Source organism: Cavia porcellus, unplaced genomic scaffold, assembly GCF_034190915.1.
Source record: "Cavia porcellus strain 051 isolate PalLab524CR breed Dunkin Hartley unplaced genomic scaffold, mCavPor4.1 scaffold_3, whole genome shotgun sequence".
NCBI classification, from domain to species: Eukaryota; Metazoa; Chordata; class Mammalia; order Rodentia; family Caviidae; genus Cavia; species Cavia porcellus.
In genome coordinates, this window is record NW_026947486.1 from 80,958,062 (window position 1) to 80,981,566 (window position 23,505).

The following is a 23,505-nucleotide window of genomic DNA, read 5'->3' on the forward strand; positions in this document are numbered from 1 at the left end:
ACCAATAAGATTAATAGTTCCAGTAGAAATGACCAAATTAGGGATGAATGGGGAAGTGAGTCAGGTAACAGTTGAGCATTCTTAGGGATCAATGACTCATCTGGTAGAGAGTTGGGATGGTGACTCCTGGCTTCTCAAGGTTATCCATACCTAATCCCTAATGTTTATACTTATGGTAGGGTTACATTTGTTTTGTCTTCTGTCTTGAGATCTGGCCCACATCAGGAGGTGTGTGTCTCTTCCAAGGTCATAAGACATCTGGTCCCCTGTGCCAGCTTCTTCTAGGCCCTAGCCCTGTCTGACTGCCTATAATATTTCTAACTAGCTCAGCTACCTATAACACTGCCCCGTCTTTTTGAGACAGGATCTTGATGTGTTGCTCAGGTTGTCCTTGAACTCACTATGTAGTCTAGGCTGTCCTGGAATTTATGGGCATCTTCCTGTCTCAGCCTCCTGAGTACTGGGATTATAGATTGTGCCACCATATTCGGCACTCTTTCATTTTTTAATGTGGGAACTTTTGCCTTTCTTTTGGTATTGTGGTTTGAAACTAAGGCTTTGCGCTCCAAGCACTCTACTGTTGAGAAACATCCCAGATTTTCTTATTTTTTGTTTTGAGATGGGATCTTGCTAAGTTGCCTAGGCTGGCCTTGAACTCTGTATCCTCTTGCCTCTACCTCCCAAGTAACTGGAATCTCAGGCATGTGCTATCGTGCTCCACTAACATTTATTTATGTCCTCTCTGTTTTTTCTTGGTTAGCCTGCCCGAATATTTTTAAATGTTGATATTTGTTCTACATTTGGTATGTCTTTCCTTCTTCCTACTTTGGATTCAGTTTGCTTTTCTTTCTTTAGTTTCTTAAGGTGAAAGCTTGGAGTATTAGTATTAAATTTTCCCTGTGTTCCAATATATGCATTCAGTTGTCTAAATTTCCCTGTATGAGTTGCTACTGTTACTGGCAACAGAGTTTGACATGTTATATTTTCATTTTCATTTAGGTCTAGATATTTTTCAAGTTTTCTTGAGATTTCTTCTTGGACCTACATGTTATTTTATTTTACGTATGTTTTTAGTACTGGGGTCAAGCTCATGACCTTGAGCTTGCCAGGCAGGCACTTACACCACTGAGCTAAATCCCTGGCCACTACATGTTATTTTAAAGTATGGTATTTGGCCAAAATGTGGTATATCCCGATGAATTTTGCATGTAAGTTTAAGAAGAATGGGTATTGTTCTGTTCTTGGGTAAAGTATTCTATAAATATGTTAGATAAAGTGTACTGATGGAATTCTTAGTCCAGCTGTATCTTTACTGATTTTTTAACCTACTGAATTTACTCAGTTACTCCCAGAGAAGTGTGGAGTCTTCAGGTACAAGGTCTGTCCATTTGTGCCTCATGCATTGGGATGCTCTGTCATTAGGAAATCCATATTTAGAATTATAATGAATTCTGGAGAACCAACTCCTTTATCATTATGTAATGACCTCTTTATCCCTGATAAGTTTCCCTAAAAGTCAGATTGATGTGAAACTAACATTGTTACTCTAGCTTCCTTGCCTGCCTGTTCTTCTTTTCTTTTTCCTTTTTATGGTACTGGAGATTGAGCCCAAGGTCTTTACACAGAGCTAAATCCCCAGCTGATTTTCTTTATTTAGAGAGAGTCTCACTAAGTTGCTCAGGTTGGTCTAGAGCTTATGATCCTCCCAACTCAGCCTCCTAGAGTGCTGCCAGGACATGTGGCTCTCACATTTCAGGGTTTCATTCATGCTAGGTAACCACTGTAGTGCAGTACTGGGCTATATCCCCACCCCTTTTAACCAATTTTATTTTTGAGTCATGGTCTTGCTAAGTTGCCTACGCAGCTCTCAAAATTTTGATCTTTCTGCCTCAGTTTCCCAGGATGCTGGGATTACATGCCTGTGCCACTCTAGCCAGCTCTGTTGTGGCTTTTACTGAGCTTTTAGGTATGTTCCATTTTTGTAGCATTACATAGCATAGTAGTTACACTTCTTTAAAAAGATTTTTAGTGTTTTCTGTAGTGTTTGTGGTGTACCCTTTTAACTAATCTAGGACCACTTTTCAAATAATAATATCACATTACCAGTAGCCCAAGTACCTTATGACACAGTTTCTCCGATTCTTGTCTTCCAACCTTGTTGTTCCTAACAACACTGCAGTCATTCATTTAACTTACCTCTACGCTGTAATCACTGAATAAATTGTGAACATTATATTGTAAACAAACTTATCTGCTAACTCAGTAAAGAATAAGATAAATATTCTTGTTTTTTAATTTTCATTGACATTCTTCAGTATTTATGTAAATCTGTTCCTGGTCTATATAGCTTTTTTCCCTGAAGAGTTTTTTATAACATTTATTGCAAAGCAGTTGTCTGATGACCAGTTCCCTCAATTATCTCTGTCTGACAAAATCTTTATTTCTGCTCTTTGAAAGGACAATTTCACTGGATACAGAAATCTAGGTTGATGCTATTTTTTTGTCTCAGTACTTTAAATATTTTATTTTATTCTCTACCACCCATTGTCTTTAATTGGTTTCTTTCAGGATTTTCTCTTTGCCTTTGATCTTCTATAGTTTGAATATGATATACATCCATATAGAATTTTTTTGATGAAGCCAGTGAGGTTTATTTTGCTCAAGCAAATTGGAGTTAACTTAGGTCACTCATGGGCCGCAGAAATCAGACAAAACCATAGCTCTTGCTCCATCCATCCCGATGTCAGACATGCCGCAGGTCACAGGATGAATGTTTGTTGACCAAATGTCTGTGTGGGGGAATAGATGAGACATCTTGGTGATGTATAAACAAACACCATCAGTGAATCTTCTAAGAGTTCGGATGAAGCAGTAGTTCTGGAAATTTCCTAAATAAAAATAAGGGGGAAATGTAATATAATTATTATGTACAATTTTTAAAAATATAAAGTAAAAATGGACTTTTAAAAAAATTCCTTTTTTCTTTTCTGTTTCTTACCCCTGATACTGGCAGTTAAATTCAGAATCTTTGCCCTGAGCTACATCCCAGTCCTTTTTTTTACTTTTTATTTTGAGACAGGGTCTCACTGAGTTGCCCAGACTGGGCTTGAATTTAAGATCTTCCTGCCTCAGCCTCCCAGAGTGCTGGGTTTACAATGTGTGCTACTATGCCCAGCTCCTGAATTCAAATTCTAAGTCCCAATGTGCTGTAAACTCACTCATTTCTGCTCAGTTTTATCCCTTTGTGTTCAGACAGTCAGAGCATCCTCAATAGACTATGGGGCGACAGCAGGACCCAGCCACATTTCCCTGACAGGAAACAGGGCGGCACCACCCATTGTCCCTGCCACCACCTTCTGTAGGGGCTCACGTCTTATTTTTAATGAAGGCAGCATTGACATAAACTCTGAGAAGTCATGGGAGTGACAGTATTATTAATCTGTCCATCTGACAGCAATTTAAAGTAAACATACAATTCGTTTTATCTTTGTAGCATAAAAAATAATAAACACAGGGGCTGGGGATTTAGCTCAGCGGCATAAGCGCCTGCCTTGCAAGCAGGCAGTCGTGAGTTCAATCCCTGGTACCGATAAAAAAAAAAGAAAAAGACAAAAAAATAATAAACACATTTGATTTGTTGTTTTTGAAACAGACCCTTGCTGTGTCGTGCAGGTTGACTTTGAGTTTGCAATCTTCCTGACTCAGCCTCTTGAATGCTTGGATTATGGGCAGGCACCACCACACCCAGTTTTGTTTTTCCTTCTTTTTTTTTAACCCAGGAATCAAACTGAAGACTTTGTGTTTTCCAGGCAGGTGCTATGCCACTGAGCTGTATCTCTGGCTGTATTTTTCTTTTTTACTTTTTTTTTTATTGTTTGCTTGAGGCAGGGTTTTGCTATGTGTTCAGGCTGGACTTGAACTCACTATGTATCCCAGCCTGCCCTCCAACTTGTGCTGATCCTCCTGCCTCAGCCTTGTAGAGTACTGGGATTGTACGCATGTGCCACCACAGCTGGCAAAAATTAAATTTTGAACAAGCAGTGGATGACTGTTTTGCCTCTGCTGCAGCACTGTGGAAGGGGAAATGCCAGCTGCCAACTGCCGAGGGGCCATCAGGATCCCATGGAGCTTTGGTCCCTCTGCTGCCCTCAGTGGGCTCTGGGTGGCCTGGGGTTAATTCCTGCCCCTCCCCCCCCCGACCACTCGGAGTAGGGGTCTCTGCTCAGGCAGGCAGCCAGTTTGTTTTTATCACCGTAATTTAAGCTTTTCACTTTTCCAACTCATTAATCCTGGAGTACCAACTCTCAAGGAGCCTCGGAACGGTTTACACTGGGGAAAGGGCTTTGGAATGACTGAGCAGCAAAGATGTGTGAAGGTAATCAGGACCACACCTGGAATTCCAGCACCCTGGGAAGCTGAGGCAAGAGGATTGCAAGTTTGAGCCCAATCTGGCCAATTTAGCAATTTTGCAATATCCTATCGCAAAATTAAGAAATAAGGGCAGCACAGTGCCTGCCTAGCAAGTGTGAGGTCACGAGTTTAATTCCAGGTACCAAAAAAAAAAAAAAAGAAATAAAAGAAATAAAAAATAAAAAGAGAAATGAAGCTCAGAGCAAAGGCCCTGGGTTCAATTCCCAGTACCACACACATACAGACCTAGGTGCACACTGTGGGCACACATAAATATGCACACACACACGATTTTTTATATTTTCTCCCCAAACAAGGAATCTGGAGGTAAAGTGTCTCCTGCCACCTTTGCGTGTGGGACAATAAGAGAGCTGGATACTCTGTGATCCTCTTGGTGCAGCAAGGTGGCTGCTGTAGCTCCAGGTATTGCATCAGCATTCAACACAGGAAGAGGCAGAGGTGGGGAAAGCACGGGGTCACTGGTGACTATCCTTTTTTTTAAAATCAGGAATGTACACACTTCCTGAAATCCAACAGCATAGTTGGCAACCAACTGCAAAGGAACCTGGGAAAACAAGTGTGAAGCTTTCCAATTTCTAAAATAGGAGGAGGAAGTCAGAGATTGGGCACAGTAGAGTAGTTGGCTGGGCCAGTGTGCGGGATCTGTCACCGGAAGAACCAGAACCACTGCAGTGGCCTAGGGCATCACCCTCTCCTGCTCTTTCCACTGTTGGACGTGAATAAAGCATTACTGTTTGCAGTAATGCCATTACTGTTTGCATCCGCGGACGTCCACATTTGATGAATGCACCGAGCTGCATGAACGAGAAGGCTTGGTGCAGTGCGGGTTCCTGAGCTAATCTGAGGCATAGACACATACACTTGGATATACGTAGGTGTCTGCAAGTATTCAAACTTACACTCACTGGATGTGGGAGTGTTGGAAGCACAGAAGCCCGCGGCCCTCCTTTTTTCTTCTGGTCTCATTGAACAGAATCACACAGAAATTCTTCTAAAGAAAGCCGGTCCCATTAATTCTACCCAGAACTGTCTAGAAATCACCCTGATCCCAGAAACTCACACTCTAGAGCCAGCACCTCAGCCCTGAGAGTCACTAATCAAAATGCTCTCTGACACTGCCTCAGAAGGGTCTCCGTCTCTCCTTCTGTGTCTCTCTCTCTGTCTTTCCCTCCCTCTCTCTCTCCCTATTTTGATGGTTCTGAGAATTGAACCCAGGGCTTTCACTGAGCTACATTACAAGACCTTTTTAAATTTTTTATTGAGATCAGGGTCTCTGAGGAACTAAGATGCCCAGAGAGGGGTTGAATCTGCAATCCTCCTGTCTCAGCCTCCTACCTAAAATTAGTCACCTTCTCCGGGCCTGGGTTCTGCCAAGTCCATCTGGTCACCACTTCATGCTCCAGGGCTATATCCCCTGACCTGCAATTCCTAGAAATCTTGCAGAGTTTCCAGGGACGGTGTTACTGACTGGTGTCACCGAATACTCGGTGTTGTCTGTGGATGTGGTCATTGTGCCTCGGACTTCTTTGTCTCTCAGATTCATGGAACAGCCACGAAGGGCAGGATTCTTGGGTTCTGTTCTTTTCTGGATTGTTCTTTCTTTCCTTTACCTGCCAATCCCTGTCTGCAGTTCCAAGAACACAAGGATGAATCCAAGTGAATGCATGGTAGGAACAGGGGCTGGCCCTCCCTCCCTCCCTGCCTCCTGGGCTGGTAGAAGGCATGAATTTCAGCAGGGTAGCCCTGCGGGTCACTCCAGTTCTGAGCCTTCTTTGGGCCATGTGACTAGGCAGAAAGATGGGTGGGTGCTCTTCCTGGGTCAGACCGTTAGTAAGAACCAATGTGTCCCCCTTTGCCCTATCTCCTGGGATGCAAGTATGATGGCAGGAGCTAAAGCAGGTATCATGGGCCAGAGAATGAACCTACATGTCAGGGTTACCACTACCTCCTACTCCCCTACAACCACTCAAGGATTGAACCAAGGCCTCTCACTGAGCTACATCCCCAACCTGATATTATTTTGTATTTTGAAACTGGTTCTCACCACGTTAATAGACTGCTCATGCTGGGTTCAAACTCAGAACCTCCTGCTTCAGCCTCCCAGAATGCTGGGATTATTATTACAGCCACCACTCTCAGACTAAACTTGTAATATTTTAAGCCACTAAACTTTTAGGCATTTTCCCCCTAGTGCTAGGATCAACCTTAAGTACTCAATCTCCTTACAAACACAGGATCCCACAAAAGCTTGCACGACATAATTGGTGTTTTGTAGCACTAGGGATTGAACCCAGGGCCTTCTTACTGAGCCGCCTCCCAGCACCCTCAGTGGAATTACAGGAATGCACCACCACACCCAGCTTGCAATCCTTTATTTTGAGACATGGTCTCACTAAATTAGCCAGGCTGGGCTCAGATTTGGGATCCTCCTGTTTTGGCCTCCTAATATGTGCCACTGTTACCGCTGAATGAGCTAAAACAGCCCAGGCTCCTTGTATGATGGGAAAGCACACACTCTACAGGGAGATAAGGACCTGTGTTTATTGGAGATCACAGGACAGTAGTGGCAGGAACAGGCAGAAAGCAAAAAGAAAGAGGAAGAGGAACTGGCAGTGGAGTTCTCAGCAAAAGAGCTGATGGTGGTGGTTTTATTTTTAGTTTGTATGTTTGTTTTGAGGCAGGGTCTTGCTATATAGTTCAGGTTGGTCTTGCACTCACTGTGTGGCCTAGGATGGCTTCGAACTCACTGCCTCAGCCTCTCCAGAGTGCAGGATCACATGCGTGTGCTGCCACAGACCTGCACAGGTGGTGGTGCTGAGTAGTTCTGGGGTGTGCCCTTCCCCTCCCCAGGAGGAACAGGATCCTCCCACGAGGGCCAGGAACCACCTCAGGCCCCCTGGTGTTTAAAGGGTCAGACACCTGTGACCCGGGCCTCCTCTTCTGGCTCTTATCGAAGTGGTGGAGCTGAGTTAAACCCAGGTGGTCAGTCGGGCGGCCCAGCCCACAGCTAAACAAAGGGGAGGGGAAGCTCCCTCAGCTCCTGCGTTTTGAACCACGCTTGGCTCCTGGCCATTGGCTATCGTGGCCCCAAGCTGAGACCGCCTGAAATCGATGAGTGGTCCCATGGCGATGGTCTACGAATGTCAGGATCTGAGGGCCCTGGACCCGCCCAGTGGGCTGCTCCCAACAGTGTGGTGCTTGCTGAATTTAAAATTGAGTAGACAGCTGGATGGGTTGGCGCTTGCCTGTAATCCCAGCACTCCGGAGGCTGAGGCAGGAGGATCATTGCCAGTTCCACACCAGCCTGGGCTACAGAGTGAGCTCAAGGCCAGCCTGAACCGCATAGTGAGACCCTGTCTCCAAAAGACTAAATAAATAGATAAAATAAACTTGAATAAACAACCTCGCCAACCCTATGATTACGGAAGTATTTCCAGAAGCAAGGTTTTTGGGGCCAAGAGAAAAGGAAAGGGGGCCTCCAGGGGGCGTGAGCACAAGGCCCAAATCTCCCACTGCCCGGAGCACAGAGGCTGCAGCTGCCCCCCCCCCCCCCCCCCCCCCCCCCCCGGCTTACCATGCACCCAACAGCGCACGTTTCTTCCAAGTCCCCACCCGGCGACATGCGTGGCTGCCGTAGGCACGCACCTGGTCACTTCCTGCCCCATCTTTTGGGCCGGGTCCTCCAGGGCCTGCTGCCCAAGGCCTCACTCATTGCTGGGTTAGTTTCGTGGCTCTGCAGCCTGGCTTCCGCTTGCTTCACTTTCTTCTTTTGTTTCTCTGGCATGCCTGGCATCTTTAGTTCATTTTTGTAGTGTCCTTTCTTTTTCAGTACCGGGGATCGAACTCACGACCTCGCACTTGCCAGGCAGGCGTTTACATCACTCCGCGTGGAATTTTTGTGTTTTATCCTGAACAATGTTCTTTGACTATCCCACATCACTGGTTTTGAGTGTGCCACTGATTTTGGGAAATTCTCTGCCATTATTATTCCATTATTATTTTTAAAAATACTTAATTCAGCATACTGCATTAGCTATGGGGTAATTTTGGCTAATGGAACATTATGATGAATGAACCTGCAACTTATATTTTTGTTAATTAGCATTTTTCTCTTGAAAGAAATGTGGAGACATGCATTAGCAGTATGTTTCCTTCTTAAATTCAAAGAGTTGCCTTGAATATTTGACTCAGTGAATTCCATTGTGGCCAATTGTTAGCTGTGTGATCTTGAATGTGTAATTTTACTTCTCTGTGTCAGTTTCATCAAATGCAAAATAGCAATAGTGATAATTCATGCATATTTCTTAGCATAGTACTTGGTTCAAAGTAAAACCTCAGAATATTAGACTTGTGATTATGATCTTGATTCATTGTTGTTACAGGAAAAGCACCACTCTGCTGTACTGGGGAAAACAAAAATTTAGAAACTCCTTGGGAGATTTCAGGTACTGCTCAGATAAGAGACTAAGAACTATATCATGAAGAGTGAAGTTTAGTGGGAGAACTCTGGGTATGAACTTTCTTGCCAAATGATCAATATTTCAGGGCAGGAAGACGACAGCTGGAATAGAACAGGTTGGTTGAAAAGGAAAGGAAAATAAATGAGGTAGACAGGACTAAGAAAGATGAGAGGTAAATAGATAAGACTTGATCACTTGGCTAGCTGAAGAAGAATAAATGAAGAACAAAACAGATTAGGGAACAGAATAAGCAAAGGTGTAGGATGAGAAGTTAACGTTTTATGTTCTGGGGATTATGTGTGTTCCATCTCATCTTGATTGGGACCTTGACTAGATTAAAACACATCGGAGATTTTTAAAGCACGCTTTTGCATGCACCTAGGTGGGCCTATATATAGTCCCTGGACTCTTCCTTCTGGTGCCCTTTCCCTGCCTTCTGATTCCCAGCCACCATGAAGTAAACTGCTTCACTGCACCATGCCCTTCTGTCATGACCTTCTTTTTTTTTTTTTTTTTTTTTTTTTGAGACAGGGTCCACTATGTGGTTCAGGCTGGCCTTGAGCTCACCAGCCCAGGCTGGTCTCAAACTCGCAATAATCCTCCCATCTCAGCCCCCTGAGGGCTGGGATTACAGGCGTGAGCCACCACGCCCGGCTTGACATGACATTCTTGTTTTCAAGTCAGCTGACCATCAACTGAAACTGTGAGCCAAATAAACCATTTTTTCCTGTAAGCAGTGGGTGGCAGCCATTTTGATGCCGACTAGAAAAGCTGACCAATATTCTCTGTGAGGCTGTAGAGTTTCTGTAGAGAAGCTGCATCTTATCCTGGACACATCTGGTTGACAATGTCTTGGTAGAAAATGCAGTTCTTGAAACATCCCCTCAAGATAAGAGCATGAGATCTCATAAGGACAAGAATCAAACAAGTTATATAACCTAAGCATGTGCAATATGAGTCTATTTGTTATTTATCTCAATAAAAAGCGGCCTGCTTATGCTAGTCAGGTGGCAGTCATTTTGCTGACCCTTGGTGTTTGTGTCCCTTTATTTTCCTTTTGCTTGCAGAACCCCTACAAGTGTCAAGAGTCATCATTCTGGAGATGAAATTTATTGGAGGTGATAGTAGCAAGAAATGTCAATGATAATTTGCTGAACTGTCTGGCCCCTGGCATTTTCTTTAAATGGTTATACAAATTGTGACAGAATGAAAACTGTAGAGATATGGTCTGAATATTTGTGTTTCCTGAAAATTTGTATGTTAAAACCTAATCTGCAATATCATAGCTTGAAGATAATGTAGCTCAGGGATAGAGTGCTTAGCTAGCATGTGTGAAACCCTGGGTATTGTTTCAGAAGATGATAAATAAGAAAACTTGTTCGCCTTTTGGTCATATGAGGCTGTGTGGAGGATGCCATCTAGAGGAATAGGTCCACAGGAGACACTGAAGCTGTTGATGCCTCGATCTTGAATTTATAGCCTCCAGATGAGAGGAGAATACATTTTTGTTGTTTATAAAGCATCCTATTTAAAGGGTTTTGTTATAACAACCTGAACAGTGTAAGATAAGCGTCAAATATATAAAACATAAAGACTGAACAAAATAAAAAGACTTTGGCATTTTGCCTTTTCTTGTACTAAAAATATGCAACCCTGTGAATTCCCTTCTACTTTTTTTCAGGTACCTCTATTTTGTTTTCCTAATTGCATGTACTAATTTACATTCCCAGCAGCAGTGTGTAAGAGATCCCTTTTGTTACACTGGTTATTTTTGTCTTTTTTGATGATAACCATTTTAACCGAGGTGAAGTGATACCTCATTGTGATTTTGATTTGTCTTTCCTTCAAAGAACTAAAAATAGAACTAGAGTAAGATCTGGCAATTCAACTATTGGGTATTTATCTATTTTTTTTTTTTTTTGTATTGGAGATTGAACTCATGACCTCACATTTGCCAGGTAGGCACTTGTGCTGCCGAGCTATCCTTGGGTATTTATCTAAAGGAAGTAAAATCAGTATATTGAAGTGATACCCATGTTGATTGAAGCACTATTCACCTTAGCCAAAATATGTAATCAACCAAGGTGTCCATAAATAGATAAATGGATAGAGAAAATGTGATATATATATATATATATATATATATATATATATACATATACATACACACACACACACACACACACACACACAATGGAATTTTTTTTTTGTCTTTTTCCTTTTTTTTATCGGTACCAGGGATTGAACTCACTCATGACTGCCTGCTTGCAAGGCAGGCGCTTATGCCGCTGAGCTAAATCCCCAGCCCCAACAATGGAATATTTTTTGGCCACAAAAATAAAGAAGTCTTTTCATATGTGACAGCCTGGTGGAGGAACTGGAGGACCTCAAGTTGAATGAAAGAAGATTGGCACAGGAAGAGGAATACTGCAGGTTGTCACTCATTTAGAAAATCTAAAACATGGATCTCAGAAGATTGGAATAGTGGTCACTGAACACTAGGAATGTTACAGGGAGAGGGGATGGAAAGAGTATAGATAATGGGAAGTGAAATGTTGTCAGATATGTGAAATTCTTTCTGCTGTTCTGTAGCACAGCAGAACTATACGCTATCATAGTGATGGCAAACCTTTTAGAGTTTTCCATGATACAAAGAGTCTACCTTGGCGCATGAGTCATAGGTGGTACAATTTATGGTACATTTCAAAATAACTATAAGAGTTCAAATTTTCCTAAAACATTGAAATAATAAATATTTGAAGAAATGGAAATGTTAGTTAATCTGATCAAGTGATCACACAGCGTACATGTGTACCAAACTATAGTATTGTTCCCACGAATATGTATAAATGTTGTGTGTTGATTTAACAAAATGATCTAGAGCTTAACAGGTAAACAAAATTAAAGACATTCATTTGAAAAATCTCTCCCAGTATAATTCTATCTAGATGAGATATTCACGTGTGGTATTTTAAGACTACCCACCATCAGGAAGAACAAGTATTTTGGTACAAAGGGACCTGAGATTTTGAGGGGGATATTAAAAATATTCAAAATACCACCTAGCTGTACCCAGGGATTAGCGTCTCCTCAGGGTTCTGGGAAGAAGGAATGATAAGAGGGATAAAGATAAGTGAATAGATTGTGATTTCTGGCCTCAACCCACTTCAGGGTTATGTCTTCTCCTGATCTCCCTAAACCCCCATCTCAGCCAGCATCCAAGCTCCTGTGCGGCCTTCTTGCTTCTTGTTTGTAATTAATGGACTGCACACTGTTTTAAGATGATGGTTAAGTAGAGTTTGAACTTTAGAGACAATAGAATGCATTCACCTAATAGAAGGACACCAGAAGCCAAAGGCTGTTTGTCAAATATATCTCCGAAGAACCAATTTCACCTTTGAATTTCTCTGACTCCCTGCTTGGGCCAAGATTATGGTGTGTGGGCTGGGCCTATAGAATTCACTGGACATTCTTGGAAACATTTTCTGATTAGAATAAAGAAATTGAACCATCTTTCATTTTTCTTGATGTGCTTGGCTTGAGGACCTGGGCCGGGGCTAGGTGCACTGTGAGATGTGCCTATGGATCCTGACTTTCCCTCCTTCATAGTGGGTGTTTCTACTGTGTTGTAATTCCTCCAGCTGATCAGTTAAGAGGAAGAGAGGCGGTACAGAAAAAAAAAAGCCCTTTTGCTTGATTTTGTGATAGGGCTGTCGATCATGTTAGAAACACACTGGCACAGAACTCTGGGTTCTGTTTGTCTCCTCTTAGAAAGCCCAGCTGAGGAGAGCCACCTCCTTGAGCACCCTTGGCTGACAGGCACAGTAAGTTTCCAGCTGCCAGGCCCCACCCCCACCCAACTGCTCCCTACACCTGATCACTACTCTGGGGTCAGCCTTTGCCAGGGGTTTCTTTTTTATTTTAGAAAGGATAAAGCTAAACATAACAAAACAGAACAAAGAAGATTAGAAGAAAACAATGTAAGTGACACAGAATTCAAAGCAAGACAATAGTAGATGTATAGTGGCTACCATAATGTCTCTTGTTTTCTTCTAAGTGGTTGTCTCTGTCTTCACACACAACAAATTCATACGGCAGAGGCTGTCCACATAGGTTTTTCTAAACTTTAGTCTATGCCCTGTGCTGGGAGAAGTTAAATGAGACCACATTGGGCTTAATCACCAGGAAGACCAGTGGAGGGTTCTCTTAAGTCCTATTGTTCCTCTTCCAGGAATCTAGCATTTCTTGAGAGAGGCACGTGAGCAGTGCATGGCGAACAGCACAGCTGCTCCCACACTCGGAGGGTTCTGAATTGCAGGCACAGTACCGGATTGTACCTCTGGCAAATGTATTTCCTGTTGCTTTGAAAACAGCTCACAGTGAGCTCCATTCCCCTAGCTTGCATACATTTACAGTAATCTTTCTCTTATTAAAACACTGGATTTTACTCCTGTCTTGAGGAGACTATGTGCTTTGATAGGAAACAAACTTTAGATTATGGAATGCTAAGACTACTACACTCATCCTATGACTGTTGTAACCTTTCAACTGGGGTGAACATGTACAGAGACCACCTGTCTCAGGCCCTGCAATTTGCTGGTAGCCAGTGGTAAAGGTTTTTTTGTTTTATTTTTTATTTTATTTTATGGCCGTGCCTAGCTGTAACTCAGGGCCTCACCCAGGACAAGCAGAAGCTCTACCACGGAGCTATGCTCCCTAGCCAGAGAGATTTCCTAAAAAATCAGCTTCTCACATGCATTAATTCCTAACCTTGCCTTTGAAATATTTGAAAGATACATTTTGAGAGTAATGCTTTGTGTGGCTTTAGAAGGAGTCTCTCTTTTGAAACTTCAGACGGTGGAAATTACCTTCTGCCGCAATGGAACATTCCCTGTGCCATCGTCACCACCGCGTGTTAATTTTCCTGCAACCCAGAAGCAGAGCTGCGTGAAGCATATGTTTGTTAGAGACACTGCCTGTTATGGGAGAGGGTAGCCACGGTTCTTCCAGGCAGCCTGAATGGTCACAAGAGTGTTCATTGTTAGTGTGTGTCCAAAGGATGTGAGTGCGATGTGCAGGAATTGTGCTTCGGGAATACTCTGGCTTTCAGTCTCAAGGTGGCAAAGAGACTAGAAAGGGTCAGATCAGTCTGGTAGTATCCTGTGGCCTTTAATTGTGGAGATCCCGCAGCTTTGTTTTGGGGATCCTTAAAAGCATCGAGGAAGCGAATGTTTTAAAATGGGGGTGGACTGGAGATTTAGTTCAGCAGCATTAGCACCTGCCTGGCAAGTGCAAGGTTGTGAGTTCGAACCCCAGTACCAAAAAAAAAAAAAAAAAAAAAAAAAAGACAGGATTGCCAGGTGTGCTGGCAGGCAGATGCAAACCCAGCCACATGGTAAGCTGAGGCAGGAGAGAGCTTGAGCCCAAGAGTTTGCAGTCAGCCTGGGCAACAGCTAAACCTTGTCTCTGAAAAATAAAGACATGAAATAAAAGGACATGGTCAACATGGGGAGATAAGAAATTTAGGTTTTAAAATCCTCCGTAAGGATAGTTTTGGACATGCAAGTTGTGTTGTTAGATGTTCCTCAGTGCCTCAAAGGCCTCTGGGTAGCAGTCCTCTCTGTGCAGAAGCCCCAAGTTCTACACAAGCGCTTTGCTGACCTTTGATACCTGCAGATACCAAGGCTGGAGAACAGAGAGGACAGGTGTGAAAATAGTGGTCAACACAGCAGAAGATGTTTTCCCAAAAACAGAGAGCACTCCTTACCCCGGGAAATTGTGTGATGACATTAGAGGTTGATGAGCCAAGGAAATTTGAATGTAACCGTGATACCTCACATTAGCAATCATTGCATAGTACAAGTTGGTGTTCACTGTTAACCACTTCTGACAGCTGACTACCTTAGAGTCCATGAATTGCTAGGGATTCCTCAAAAGCAAACAATATAGCGAAACATTTCATGGTTTTAAAAAAAGTGGACATTTTGTTGTTATTTTCCACTGTGGCAATTTCACGTGAAAGAGCTGGGTGTGCTGGGTAGGCCTGTAATCCCAGCACTCAGGAGGCTGAGGCAGGAGGATTGCCAATTTGAGCCCAGTGGCCCAGTGTGGGCAACTTAATGACTTAGCAAGAGAACCCAGTCTCACAACAGTAATCAGAAGGTTTGGTTACATATGTACCTGAGCAAGAAGGCCCTGGTTTCTGTCCTCAGGACCACAAAGAATAAAAAAAAAAATAGTAATACTTGCTTCTTTTCAGTGAATGTTATGGTTCTTTGCTTGGGGTCCTCCTCCTTGCTTTGAGCGACACTAATCAGAAAGATTTTCATCCATGTTTAAATAGCAATAGTCAGGGTTTGCTCAAGGATGATCAAAGAACATCTGAAGGTATGATTAGGTTTTAGTTTAGGGGTGCAGGAGCATCCTCTATGGCTTAGGGGTGGAGGAGAAAGGAAGAATCTTCACTCTGGCTGTGATACAGTCTTCTGTTATTTCTGTGAAGCAGGAGGACCCCTGGGCCTGATAACTCCAGTGCCTTTCCATGGGCCACAGAGAGGGGGTACAGTGAGCAGAACTTGAGGCACATTGGAAAGAGGATTGCTGCCACCTTCCCAGAAAGCCCTCTGAGGAGGACCTCAGGAAGACTCCCCACACTGGGCCTGCACATTGCTATTGCTATCGATGTGCTCTGCCCTGCCTGGCAACTTGCCTCGCCCCACCTCACATGTGCATGTAAGCCCAGATCCACAGCAAGGACGGGGTGACCCATAGCAGAGGAGACAATGTGTGGGTCAGGCTAAAAACACCATGGGTATCTGGCAAACTTTTGTGAGGTGCATAGGCCTAGGAACAGTGCTTCAAAGATGTCACCTCCAGGAAAGGGATCTTCCCTGCCATTCTTTTTAAAGGATATTGCCTTAGAAATTCCTGCTCATAGGTCATTGTATGCACAAAAACAATAATGCTAATAAGGAAAGGAAAGGAAAAGAAAAACAAAATGAACAAGCAAACTAAAAACAAGATAGTGTGCTGGGGATTTAGCTCAGCAGCATAAGCGGCTGCCTTGCAGGCATGCAGTTGTGAGTTCGATCCCCAGTACCAAAAAAACAAAACAAAACCCAAGAGTTAGGATATAGCAGAAAATGCCCTCTAGCCAGTGTTAGTTTCCCACATAATAGTTCCTATTACAAGTTCCTAGTACTACTGTCGCCTAGAAAAGGCTGATCACTGTGATGCACATTGTAAGAACTAATCACAAGAGCTGGGGATTTAGCTCAGTGGTATAAGCACCTCCCTTGCAAGTGCGTGGTCTTAGTTTGATCCCCGGTACCGATAAAAAAAAAAAAAGAACAAATCAAAGCCAGCCAAGTACTCTACCTCTGCCTCCCTTTTGCAATTCCATAAAAACGTGCCTTCCTGGGCCTTTGAGGCCTGACACTTTGAGGGACAACTGATTCCCTATCAGTACCCATCTATGTAAAATAAATCTGCCTCCAAATCCTGGGTGTAGTTTCAGTGTTTCTGTTGCCCTAGCAAAGGCAGTTATACTACTAGTTTCTCTTAGTTCATTAAAAAGAAAGTTTTGTGCTAATGTTGTTCGGACAGTTTTACATGCCTGTATCTTGTACTCTGAGTAAACAGTTTGAAGATAACAATATGCAATGTATTAATTATTGTTATTCTCCTATTATATTTTTTGAGTTTTATGTATTTATTTATTCATTGGTAGTATCAGAGATCAAACTCATGACCTTGCACTTGCCAGGCAGGCACTTATGCCACTGAGCTAAATTCCCAGCCCCAGTTTTGTTTTATTTTTTCCATAAAATAAAAAAGAGAAAAAACTGAACCTATAGCAATGTAGGAATACTTGTAATAGTAGAAGGATGAACCAAGCTATAGGAATAGAAATCAGCTTCTGGCTACCAAGAGGCAGAGATAGAGTGATGCAGACTTTGAAAGTGGCACAAAAAGTATTTTGGGAAGTGGACTGAGGTTAGGCAGTTATTTTGTGAAACCTTGCCAAATTATACACATCAAATTTGTATCTTTTAGTGTATGTAAACTATACTGTGATAAAAACTGACTTAAAAACCAAAAAACAAAAGAATTTGATAGTTAGTGAAAAATAAAGAATTCATGATCTACCAAAAGGAAAAACTAAAACCAATCTACAGGAACAAATATACCAAAGAAAGCAAAAGGGGGTGCAGACTTTGTTAGGGTTATTTAATTCATGTATCAAGTATCTGGGGAACTGCTTTTGATGTCACATTATGCCCAAGCTGAATATGGCAGAGTAAAACTTTGGAATAACTGCCTTGAAGAACTTAGCTTACAAAAGGAGGGTTGCAGAGGTTGCAACAGAGTCCCATTCCAGGCCAGCTGAGAAAGGCAGGTGGCAAACGAAGGCTCAGGCACAGGAGGCATGGGTGACAGTGGCTCCAGAAGAACCTACCTGCAGTTAGGCTTCAGAACGGGGTGGCATTATAGAGTGCACTGGAGGTGACATCCACAGGTGGCCCAAGACACTGGGGGACAAATTTCTGGACAGTGCTGGCTCTGACATCACCTCTGCTTGACCTACAGTTACTTAAACCAAATCTTCAATCAGATGGAAAAAGGCATTGGTTTGGTAACAAAAAGATAACTGCATGATAAAAGCGCTCCGTGACATGCAATCCTATGCCTCTGAGGACTGTGGGCGCAGCTAGGAGAAGCCCCTTCCTTGCAAGTCAATTTTCCGAGGGAAATTAACATTGCACGCCCCTTCCTTCAGCTTAGTTGTGGACTTTGTCTTTGTCCTCCCATCTTTCTTATTCTTTTGAGTTTTTGCCCCACTCTTGGACATAAGTATCGCTGACAAAACTGTCTGTCCCTGCTGTTTCAGGTATGCTTGGAAAAGGATGCTGAAAAGCTTGCCTCCTTGACAGCTGCCAATCAGTGTACAGCTGCCTCCACTCCCACCTCATTCCAGATACAGGAAGCCAAGCAAGGGATAAGGTGGGCACTACTTAAAACTCTCACTGAGGGGAACAGCTTCTATTAAAAAACCCTTCTTCTGTCTGGAGTAACAGGTGGAGCAGGGTGGCTTTTAAAACTGGCTTTCTTAAGGGTGTCTTGGGGCCCTGAGTTAAACAGTTTTGAAGAGGATGGTTTGGTAATGGGCAAGCACTTGTGGCTTGCCCTGCTGAGACAGAGATGTGGATGCTTCCCCACCTGACTGATTTGGTGTTTCAGTTTACGGAGTCAAGGAAAGTTTAGCTGAACCAGGTCGGAAGTCACTAAAACCACCAGCAAATGTGCATCTCCTTCCCTTCCCTGTGCTCACATGTGCACTGTTGAGGAAAGCTAATAAACATCTAGGAGTGTATGGTGCTTCAGTGTTCTCAGTACTACTCATGGCCATGTATACTCTCCAATGCCAGCCAATACTTTGATCCCAAAACCTGCAATCAGTATCACTGCCGGACCAATGAAAAGTATCTAAAGCACACGGTATCTAAAGAATCTGATCTGGATCATGATCCTCTACTCTGCTCCACCAAACAAGTTTCACAAAAGCCAGTATTGAAAAATCCTACTACCAAAATCTGAAAATCCTTGGAAGTTGGAAACACTTTGAAAGAATATGCTCTCACACAACTCAATTTGTGCCATACCTTCAAGCTGTATATTTGAGAGTACTCGATTTACCTTTAACCTTATTGTACCCAGGCTCAGCAGATCTGTATTTTAGATTGGTGTTTGTTCCCGTTTTAGCAGTCTGTAGATGTTTTCCCCAGCATCCACCTTAACAGTGAGGATCTGAGCAATGTTTGCTATTTTCTGACACACCACACCCACCAGAGAATTGAAGGTGAGAGCTTTAGGCCAGACTCAAAAAATCGACAGCAAACAGCTCTTGGACTTCTAAACTATCTCCTCCCTACCCTACAGGCAACATAAGAATCAATCAGTAAATAAGAGAGCATGTGCCTTGTGTGTGAATGATTCATTTCCTTTCTCAAATGCCTATACCTTTATACATTTATTCATTTAGCTGCATCTTTACATGGTTTAAATATTTTTAATAATTGAAGAGCTGAACTCTCGCATCATGTAGGTCATGACTTCAGGCTTCCTGGGGCAGACTGAACCCAATACGACTCCCCAGAGAAGTGTCCCCCCGCAAAAAAAAAAACACATCACTGTTAGAAAGAGATAAACTGTACTTATATTTAATTTGGTAAAAGGAATCAGAGTAGCAATCTGGTTCTTTAAGTTTTTTCCATTAGTAAGTCATGTCGCTTTTGGTACTGACAAATTTCCATATGCTGGGGTTTACTAATCCCATCCCTGCTTTCTAAAACCTCCAAATTCAAAACTTATTTAACAAAGGTGCTAAAGGTAATGAGAACACAGCAGCCAGAGAGTGACCAGGAGGAAAGCATGGATGTTCTGCAGCTTTCCAGGTGAATCCTTGTCTAGAGTGGTTTTTCCGAAGAATCCTTGTCAAGGCTACTAACGGACACTGAGGCTTCAATAACACACGTGGGTATTGAAATCTCCTTTCTGAGGGGCAGAAAACAGTAAGTGTTTGGCCAGTGTGGAAGTTTAGGTGACAGGAAACATCTGGACGCACAGGTGATGCGTCTAAGTTCCCCCTGCCCTGCTTCTCTGCCCATTTTCTGTACTACCTGCTTACATGCTTATGTCAGGGATGAGGTTTCTTCATGTGCAGAGTTTAAGGAGGTACTAAAAGAGAGCCTTGGGTTTTAAGATTACTTTTTCTTCCAGTATTGAGGGTTGAGTCTGGGACTCAGCCATACCAGGCAAAGGCTCTAACACTGGGCAATGCCACTAGGCAGCCCTTTTCAAAATCTGAGACAAGGTATCAATAAATTACAAAAGCTGGCCTTAATATTGGGGTCCTTCTGCCTCAACCTAGAGAAGTACAAGGATTATAGGGGTGTGTCACTATATTCAGCAAGGTGAATACTTTTTAATGCAGTATGATTATCATTATTTTTTTTATTAGTGATTCAGTGTTTTGCTGTGTACTTCAGGCAGGCCTTGAACTCAGTATATAGTACAAATTGGCTGTGATCATGTGAGGATCCTCCTGCTTCAGCCTCCAGAAGAACTAGGATTTATACATGTGTGCCACTATAGTCAGCGAGATGAATATTTTTTAATGTAGCATTTATTTTTGGTTCAAGGTTTTTTTTTATGTATTTCAGGCAGGCCTTGAACTCAGTAGAGTATCTAGCACATGCTGGCCTTGAATACATGGGGATTCTCATGCCTCAACCTTGAGTGTTGGGATTGTAGAGATTTGGCACCACAGTGAGAAAAAAAACTTCTATGATGATGAAATCATCAGAATTTTAAAGAAAGGCAAAATGTGATCCTGTATGCCTCATTCTCCTCACCCTGATGTCAATCCTGACTCCAAAAAATGTTGGGTCCATTGGGTGTGGTGGCCCACACCTGTAATGCCAGCTACTCAGGATGCTGAGGAAGGAGGATGGCAAGCTTTAGGTCAGCATGGGTAACTCAGAGGGGCACGATGTGGAGAAATAAAAATAAAAAGGCCTGAGGTAGAGCACCCCTGGGTTTAATCCTTACTATAGAAAATAAGAGATGTCTCCTAATGATATTTAAAAACTGGGTGTGTGGCTATCTTCTCATTTGATTCACTTACTCTAGTGGTAGTGAACCTTTGGCACACATGCTTCATAAGGCTGTCTGAATCAGTGAAAGCTCTAGAAGATTGGGCACTGCTGATTTATACACTGCTGGAAAATATTGACCTTGATGCCCAGCAGGCATCATCCCCACCCTGGTACAGGCACTGGGCTTTTCACCCTGGAGCACAGGGGCAGGTCTGGGAGACACCAAAGCTTCTCCAGGAGGAAGGAGATCCTGTCCTGGGGACCCAGGGGCCTCTAGGGCCAGCTGCTCACCTTGCAAACACATCTGGGTACTGAGCTCGCTGGAAGATGCGCTCCACTTGCTGCAGCTGCAGCCTGCTGGACACATCATAGAAGAGGCAAGGCTCTCCCAGTTGCTGCTGCCCTGGCTCCTGCTCATAGCCCCGGTCCTCCTTGCTGGGCCAGGCATCTCCTGCATCCAAGCAGAGCCCTTCTCCTGCTGTTGCTTCCTGCTCAGGAATGTTCTCCAGGTTCTTCTTAGTGTCTTTCTCCTCCTCTTCTCTAGGGACAACGAGGGAGGTCACCACTGGCTCCACATCTGGAAAGAAGAAACTCAGAGGGAAGGGGATGGAGTGAAGAGGGAGAAAGGGAAGGCAAGGGAAGAGGGGAAGAGATGGGGAGGTGCGCAAGGGAGAGGCAGGAATAGGGAAAAGGTGCAGAGAGCTCAGGAGAGCAGAGGGAACAGAGAGGGAGAGGAGGAAGGGGGAGATGTGAGGGCAGGGATGGAAGACAGGAAGAGGAAAGGGGACAGAGGCAGGGGACAGGGAAGACAGGAAAGGGGAGGGAGATGCAGAGGGTGACAAATTGGGAGAGAGTTGGGAGGGAGTAAAGGTGGGGAAATAGATGGGGAGGGGAAACACAGATGGAAAATGGGGGAGAAGGGAGATAGGGGAGAGGAGAGAGAGAGAGAGAGAAATCAGGCAGCTATCTGGGCTTTCAAGTAAGGGGTGTGAGGAAATGACCAGCAGTCCTGTCAAGCACATTGTAATATCACAGGTACGGGCAGCCTAGGCAAAGAATTCCAAGAACTCTAAGAGAGCAGCACCTAAAGAAACTCACTAGTTTCACCCAAGAACAGATGGGCAGACTACCACAGATGGAGCCACAGGTAAGATGGGAGGAGAGTGCACCACAAACTACATGAAGAGAGGCACCTGTCAGCTGCAAACCAGGCAAGATCTCCAAGGAAAGGCCAAGCTGCTCCTGAGCCAGTACTCTACCTCAAGGGTCACAGACCCTGCAGATGTCCTTCTGAAGGGAATGCTCTCCCAGCCTGCCTCAAATTGGTCCAGACCCTCTGTTCAGTGAGTGAACTTCCTGGATTTAGTCTCATGCACCTATGAGTAACCAGTACTGGGCCTCACACCTGTTTGTGTGTGTGCTTTATAGTATTTGATGTGTGAGTAAATCGTGTAAAGACTTGAGCTGTTGTCTGATCTGTTCCTGTCCCTTACTCTTCTGTAAGGTGCCACAGAGAGAGAGAAGGGACCAAGGAGAGCCACCCAAGGAGCCAGAGCTTGGCAGGCTGAGGAGATAGTAGGACACTGGCCTTCCACCCACTGGTCCTCCGAGAGTTTGTTTTCTGGGACTTCACTCCATAGTGTGTATCCCAGGCCAAGCACTGACCCTGAAGTTTACCACTCTCCTGATTTTCCTTGTCTTCATTGTCAGGGCCAGGAGCTGCCAGGCTTGTTACACAGTCCCCTTCTCCTTTCAAGGCTCTCTGCTCAGGGACTTTCTTCCCATCATCCCCTCTGGATCCAACCACAGAGGTCACTCCTGGTTTCTCATCTGGAAAAGACGGAAACCAGAGAAAGGAAGAGGAGGCAAAGGAAGGGGAAGAAAGGCAGAGGAGGAAGAGAGAGGGGAACGGGGAAGAGGGAGCAGGGAGATGGAGGATGAGGAGAGGACATTGGAAGGGGGAGACAGGCAGGGAAAAGGGGGATGGGGGCACAATGGAAGATAGGAAGGGAAGGAGGGAGGCCAGGGAGGTGGGGAAGGAACGGGAATATATGGGAGGCCAAGAGCAGAGAGGAAAAGAGGCAGGAAAGTGGAAGGAAAGGGAGGGCAGCTGAGAGTGTGGGGCAAGGGGGGCAGGGGAGACGAGATAGGAAGAGAGAGAGGGAGGACAGAGGGAGGCCAGAGGAGAGAGGGATAGAAATCAGCACCTGGGGTCATTCAAGCCCAGGGCAGGGGCAGAAAAAGCAAGGGGTTGCCGCCCCGGGAGCCTCAGTGTTGGCACAGGCCAGCGGCAGGAGTGGCTATGGCACAGCGGCCTCTCATTCACAGGCCTCTCTGAGAAAAGTTTTGTTTTCCTGTGCCGTATCTGGCCACAGCCGTACCAACTAGGTACTGACCCTGCACTTCCCTGCGGAGCTTCAGGACTCCCAGGCTCTGGGGAGCCACATCCTTCTGGCTGAGTTTTGGGCCTTCCATGTCTGGAGCGCCCTTCAGTCAGCTCTTTAGTCAGCCGTTGAGGCAGCTGTGCGCATGCGCAGTCCCTGCTCCTGCGCTGTTTTTCGCGCCTAGTGTGGGCCACAGAGGTTCCAGTATCCTGTCCTCTGTCCAGGGTTCCAGCCCGGGGTCGCACCACTCAGCGTGGTGGTGGTGGCGAGGGCTGTGCACTGGAGCAGCCAGGAAGTGGCCCCCAAACAGCAAAGAAGATGGAAGGCTGTCCCCCAGAACACTGCTGGGCAGTGAGGAACAGTGGGGCAAATGGGGGACACACTTTCTGCCCAGGGAGTTCCTTCTCAAAGGGGCAAGTGAAGTAATCGCCCCGAGGAGGGGGCACAGCTGGATGTGTGAATACGCGGGCAGGGGGAGCAGACTTCGCCCTAGTCCCAGGGACCCTGGGGAACTGTTCCGTTTCCACCCCCCACCTTATGCCACCCAGCCCTTGAGGCCAACGGCCAGCTCTG

The 23,505-nt window shown here is 44.4% G+C and overlaps 2 protein-coding genes across 5 annotated transcripts in view; one reads left to right on the forward strand and one right to left on the reverse strand.

Moving 5' to 3' along the window:
- The window catches only part of Akap14 (A-kinase anchoring protein 14), a 55,827-nt gene extending 34,439 nt beyond the window's left edge, over window positions 1-21,388 (forward strand). The window contains exons 6-7 of one of the 4 annotated variants that reach the window (XR_010046638.1): window positions 17,782-17,894; window positions 21,093-21,388. Coding sequence is in view for 1 of the 4 variants with exons in the window: in XM_063246339.1 (XP_063102409.1) it covers window positions 17,782-17,821 (40 nt within the window). In the remaining 3 variants the exon portion in view is untranslated. Of the gene's footprint in view, window positions 1-17,781; window positions 18,870-21,092 lie in introns of those variants that run through there. The other 3 variants (XR_010046640.1, XR_010046639.1, XM_063246339.1) reach the window with 3 other exon arrangements.
- On the reverse strand, window positions 19,085-23,102 carry LOC134475495 (homeobox protein ESX1-like). Its single transcript, XM_063246337.1, has 4 exons — window positions 22,945-23,102; window positions 22,214-22,378; window positions 20,840-21,125; window positions 19,085-19,445 (listed from the first exon to the last, which is right to left on the reverse strand). The coding sequence occupies exons 1-4, from the start codon at window positions 23,021-23,023 to the stop codon at window positions 19,358-19,360; spliced, it is 618 nt and encodes a 205-aa protein (XP_063102407.1). The 5' UTR covers window positions 23,024-23,102; the 3' UTR covers window positions 19,085-19,357.
- Between the last annotated feature and the right edge of the window lie 403 nt (window positions 23,103-23,505).